The sequence below is a fragment of the Rattus rattus genome, chromosome 9, assembly GCF_011064425.1.
Source record: "Rattus rattus isolate New Zealand chromosome 9, Rrattus_CSIRO_v1, whole genome shotgun sequence".
NCBI classification, from domain to species: domain Eukaryota; kingdom Metazoa; phylum Chordata; class Mammalia; order Rodentia; family Muridae; genus Rattus; species Rattus rattus.
In genome coordinates, this window is record NC_046162.1 from 38,402,564 (window position 1) to 38,408,726 (window position 6,163).

At 44.7% G+C, this 6,163-nt stretch overlaps 1 protein-coding gene across 1 annotated transcript; it reads left to right on the forward strand.

Annotated features, from left to right (window-relative positions):
- Positions 1–792: 792 nt before the first annotated feature.
- On the forward strand, positions 793–1,734 carry LOC116909294 (olfactory receptor 1361-like). Its single transcript, XM_032912833.1, has one exon. It carries the CDS (start codon positions 793–795, stop codon positions 1,732–1,734), a length of 942 nt encoding a protein of 313 aa, XP_032768724.1.
- Positions 1,735–6,163: the final 4,429 nt, after the last annotated feature.

Consider the following 6,163-nt stretch of genomic DNA (forward strand, 5'->3'; position numbering starts at 1 on the left):
TTGGATCTGTCTCATGGAGTTCTCTCTGGGATTTGGCTCCACACAGATTGCTTCATCCCTAAGTTCTGACTGCAAACTTAGATGATATATTCTATTCTTATTGGTCAAGAGGGACCAAGAGCTAGCTTAAACAACTACTTTCTGTTGGTCTTTAATGAGATACTCAGGGACTCTATACCCAGTGGGACTTCGTGCTGCAGTTAAAACCTGTCTAATTATCCCAGAACTCCTCTGACACTGAGGGATAGAAGGTGATTATCCACTCTTCACCTTTTAAGAACCTTCCTATAATCCCAAGACTTTCCAATCCTTAGAATAAAGAATGATATTGCCCAGCAACTCCAAGGTAAAAACAATAGAACTGGCTTGTCTAGATATTTTCAGAGTAGTAGAGAACCATGTTTCTTCTACAAAATGTGTTGCTTACTCTCTCCCAGCAAGTAGGCAGCAACAGGAGTCATAGGTCCACCATTTGGAGCTTGAGATCAATACAATAACTGGCTGCTTCTCTTTTCCTTTAAGCTTCTAAGAAGTGGGAGGAAGACTGGAAATACTACCAGATACAGGTAAGAGCAGAGTATGTGCAAGAGGCCTTTATGTTATTTCCAAACAAAACTCTGGGGAGCCAACATGAACCTAAAACTGGAATTTGTAAAGTAGAGTATGTGGAAAACAGGAGTGGATCTTAATTCTGAAACTCCTAATGCAGGATTAATGTGAACCTGGTTATAGCATCCAAACATGAAGATAGCCTTTTGACCTCTTCTCTTTTCTGTAGCTGGGCTCAGACACATGAGCAGCACCAACCATTCCAGTGTCTCAGTGTTCCTCCTCCTGGGACTCTCCAGGCAGCCCCAGCAGCAGCAGCTCCTCTTCCTGCTCTTCCTCATCATGTACCTGGCCACTGTCCTGGGAAACCTGCTCATCATCCTGGCCATCAGCACAGACTCCCGCCTGCACACCCCCATGTACTTCTTCCTCAGCAACCTGTCCTTTGTGGATGTCTGCTTCTCCTCCACCACTGTCCCTAAAGTACTGACCAACCATATACTTGGGAGTCAGGAAATTTCCTACTCTGGGTGTCTCACACAGATGTATTTTCTCTGTGTGTTTGCTGATATGGACAATGTTCTGCTGGCTGTGATGGCCTATGACCGATTTGTGGCCATATGCCACCCTTTACACTACACAAAAAAGATGACCCATCAGCTGTGTGCCCTTCTTGTTGTTGAGTCATGGCTGGCTGTCCATCTGAATGCTCTTTTACATACACTGCTCATGGCTCGACTTTCTTTCTGTGGGGACAACATCATCCCCCACTTCTTCTGTGATGCAACTCCTCTCCTGAAACTCTCCTGCTCAGACACACATCTCAATGAGCTGATGCTTAATACAGAGGGAGCTGCTATCATGGTCACCCCATTTGTTTGCATTCTGATCTCCTACATCCACATCACCAGCGCTGTCCTGAGAGTCTCATCCCCCAGGGGAGGATGGAAAGCCTTCTCCACCTGTGGCTCCCACCTGGCTGTGGTCTGCCTCTTCTACGGCACCATCATCGCTGTGTATTTCAATCCCTCAACTGCCCACTCACCTGAGAAGGACACGGCAGCCAGTGTGTTGTTCACAGTGGTGACTCCCATGCTGAACCCCTTTATCTATAGCCTGAGGAACAGGGACCTGAAATGGTCACTACGAAAACTTGTCCACAGAAGTACCTTTTCTTTTCAGTGACAATGTTTGGAATGGTCTTGTTCCGCATTACCACAATTTCGAGCACAATTCAGCAACTCTACTCTGCTAGGCTCAGTCACAACACGGTTTGATTTTTTTTTTTTTGTTGTTTTTTTTTTTTTGTTTTTTTTTCAGAGCTGGGGACTGAACCCAGGGCCTTGCACTTCCTAGGTCTGTCTGGTTTGATTCTTGTTTCTAGGGGACTCTTATTCACCAGGTGCCTGGGTATATTTACTAAATGGTGGGGATTGGTCTCGTTTTGGGGGTTGAAGGCATGGAACTTAGTACATATGTACAAAGAGCTCAACGGCCTGCTGTATTCTGCAGTTATTCATACTCACTATAAAATCATTCTGTGTGCAGGTTAGGTTCTTACTTTTGTATGTCAGTCTGTCTCTCCTGCTGCATGACCATATGATTGTGAATGTGTGAATAGAGGACAAAGGTCAACCTTAGGTGTCATATCTGAGGAGCCATACATCCTCTTTTTGAGACAGTGCCTCTCAGAGGACCGTAGGCTCATCAGTCAGTCCAGTGCACCCCAGGATCTTCAGGTTCCCATCCCCTCAGCTCTGGGATTACAAAAGCACTCAAGTGAGTTCTGCCTTTCACATTGGTCCTGAGGATTAAATCAGACTTTCAGGTTTAGGAGGGAAGTTGCAGACTGAACCATCAGCTGTTTAAAGAATTATTATTTTTGAGCTAAACATGCCACATACAGGGGCAGCTGGATGTCTGCAAGTTTGTGGCCAGCCTGGTCTACATAGAGAATCTGAGGCCAGCTAAGGCTACATAGTGAGACGTTGTCTCAAATACATGCAATCAAAAAAAGACTTATGTTTGTTATTTCAGTGTGTGTGTGTGTGTGTGTGTGTGTGTGTGTGTGTGTGTGTGTGTGTGTGTGTGTGTGTGTGTGTGACTGTTTGTGTGTGTGTGTGTGTGTGAGTGTATGTGTGTGTGTGTGTGTGTGTGTGTGTGAGTGTGTGTGTGTGTGTGTGTGTGTGTGTGTGTGTGTGTGTGTGTGTGTGTGTGTGTGTGTGTGTGTGTGTGTGTGTGTGTGTGTGTGTGTGTGTGTTTGTGTGTGTGTTTGTGTGTGTACCTGCATGGCATGGGATGTGAGGTGGAGGCCAGAGACTAACTTTCAGGAGTCAGTGATCTCCTCTTAACTGTGTGGGTCTCAGGAACCCAACTCACATGGTCAGTCCTTGTGGCAAGTGCCTTTATTCCCTGAGACACCTCACTTGTCCCTGAGGGATGCTCCTGTTAGCAAGTCTGTTTGGGTGATAGGTGTTACATGTGAACTTGCATATTGACATCACCTAAGGATACAATACAGTATACAATCTCCACACTGAACACATCAGTCAGGGGCTCTGGAGGGAGGGGCAACATGGAGAAAAACCTCTGAGGTGTTTGTAATGACCAGTGAGCATGGAGAGGATTTTCCTCAGCCTCCTTTGTGTGTACTCCATTATGGCCTTCATAGAGGAGAGAACTCTCTTCAGTAAAACATTTCAGAAACCCCAGAGAGGACATGGCTTCAAGTCCCCAGAGATGAGGAGCACTGAAGCTGGGACCCTTCAGGAGCATCCTGATTGGCTGTCACCTTGGGGCTGTGCGTAGCTGAGGTATGTGGGACATAAGGTAAGGACTCCGACACTCATTCCCTCTGCTCAGATGCACTGCCAGATCTCCTCAGATCATCTATGCTCTCATGATCCAAGCCCCGTGGCACCCCTTGGAGCCTCTCTTGGAGTTATTTATTCTGTCCTCACCATAAGACTTCCTTCAGCTGATGAGCAGCCTCTGCCCTCCCACTCACTGCTCTCTGTGTCCTTAAGCAAAGGCAACTGTCAAGTTTAGTGAAAGGAAGGAAACCAGCAGCAGGGAAGGCAGAGAGACGAAAGAGTACAGCCTGAGCCTTTGTTTGCTTTCTAGCTGGGGGCAGCAAGGTGAGCCCTGGGCCCTAGGTAATCGCTCTGCCTCTGAGAGCCATCTCCTGCCTCTGCACACATCCTGAGAATGGCGACTGAAAGAGGCTTTATTTTGTTGTTGTTAAAGAAAATGAAGACACGTATAACCAGGAAAGGAGAAATATTTCTAAAGTCCCTTCTCCAAGCCACCTGACTCTTGTGTCCTTCGTCCAACTCCTCCTTCTTCAGCACAAACACTGTTACTTGTGTCTTTTACCATATGTCAATTAAGATTTTGTGATGCCCTTAAAACTTCTGCAAACCACATTTCTTTGAGGAGAATGATGTTTGTGTGAGATGTCTTGATGTTTATAGTATCCTCCTTTTTTTGGAACATTTGAAGGAGAGGCAAAAGAAAACAACAGCACTTAAGTTTGCAACTGGTCCCAGATTTGAACTCTCTTTTACTGTCCCAATATAATTCTGTGCATGGAATATCTTTTATGTCTACTTACATTTTCATCTAACATTTTTATTTATGTTTAACAAAACGTTTCAGGGGAATTTATTTATTTATTTGTGCAAGTGTTATGCTTGGATGCATGTATGTGCACCATGTGCCTTGGGCCCATGGAGACCTGGAGCTAGAGTTCCAGGCAGTTGTGAGCTACCCTGTGGGACCTGGAATTGATCCCACAGTTGCAAGAGCAGCAAATGCTCTGCTCACTGAGTAGGCCCTCCATCCCCTATCTAACATTTTAATTTGTAATGAGATCTGACACCAGGAAGAACAGCTAAGCCTGGTTGACTGACTGAAATCCTGGCATTGCTCAACCTCTAGGCTGTGCTGTGTCCTCTATACTATCATTGTTTTATCTAGAACCTGGATGAACCGACCACTAGGTGTGCTAGGTACTCTACTCATGACTTACATTCCAGCCCACCTTTATAATTATCTTCTGATAATATTACTTTCTCTCTCCACCTCCTCACTTTGGCCGGGCACTCAGACCATTCTTAAATTAATAATCCTCTTCTATTACTCACTTAATTGCTAAGATTGCAGGCACATGCCATATCATGAGACTTTAGTGCTTGCCCTAAAAGAATGTGTGGTCATCCATTTTTTTTTGTGGCACTCAGTAGGTAAGTACAGAAGGATCAAGAGCTTGTGCCGGCTCTGCTACAGCAAAAGGTTGAGGACACTTCTGCTGCAGGAGATCTGGTTTCAAAGCACTTGCAAAATGTAGTGAATTCAATCCTGGTGTATAGTTTCTCACGTTCACTGCTCTTGTGTATAGTAATTAAAAACAATCAGCATTAGTGCTGGCTAGGCCACAGTGTCGGTCTGTTCCCAGCCTGGTACATAGCCCGAGATGGAGACCACATGTTTGCCCTAACCAAAGTGTCTCCCACCAACACTGGCTCTTCTCTCGAGCTCAGAGATTGCTCTCTTGGTCCCTGGTGGCTCTGTGGGTGTGCTCTTGCCAGCCTGCACTCTACTTACTACCTTTCCTCTGGAGTTCAGTCCTTTCCCAAATCCTGGCCCAATTCCACCTCAGATAAGTTTTTTTTTTCCCTATGGCCTACCCTAAGTTCTTTCCCTCTGGCCCACCTGAGTCTCCGTGGAATGGAAAACACCAGACAACCTTAGTTTAGAATCAACAGTTAACACAATTGCTTGGCGAGGAATCTATCATCCTAAATTCACCAACTATTCTACGTTAGAAATCTTTCGGTGTCAGATCCTGGTCGATTCTAACAGTCCTCAGCCTACGTCTTGTCTGCTTTGCTCCTGCCTCTCCATCCATAAGGGTGTGTTCCTTTCTCCTGTATTCCCTTCTCCTCTTGGACCTAGAAGGCCCCCTCCTCCTCGCCCAGTAATTGACTTCTTGTCATCTTTATTATCTAATCAATCGCTTAGGGGAAAATTCAGCTACATTTCACCCTTTCTGTCCAATAAAAAAAAGCAACCTCTTTTCCCAGATATGATTGAAAAAACGTGACAAGTTAATTATATAGTATGAGGTAAATATGACCTCGGGTCCGTCAATCTGTCAATTCAGATAACACACTCTACCATCTATCTGACTAAAAATGCTTTCAATTCCATACCTATTATGTCCTAGTTTAGCTTGTATCCTATCTGAAAACTATTCTCTCAAATCTATATCTTCTTTCTCAATGTTAAACAGCTTGGGACTGTTTAACCCCTCCAGAATTCCAAGAGTGGCATAAAATTTACCTGAAAATATAGGAAGCTTAATATAGCTTCCAGAACCGATACAAATTTTAGAGACAGCTGCCTACCTGTACAGTTCCCTGTTTACCAACACAACATCAAATTGTGACTATTTGGCCCAGGATCATCTGACAGACCTTTGTAATGCAAAATTATGAAGGATTTATTACCCTGTCTTGGCAGAGATTATCAGTTGACGATTCCACATAGTGTGTCCTTTTTCTGAATAGTAATTTACCTGTAGATGAATAGGCAATTTCTGCCCAGTGGCTAC

Excerpts from the sequence above, each read along its gene's own strand:
- LOC116909294 (XM_032912833.1), top strand. The coding sequence starts at position 793 with ATGAGCAGCACCAACCATTCCAGTGTCTCAGTGTTCCTCCTCCTGGGA.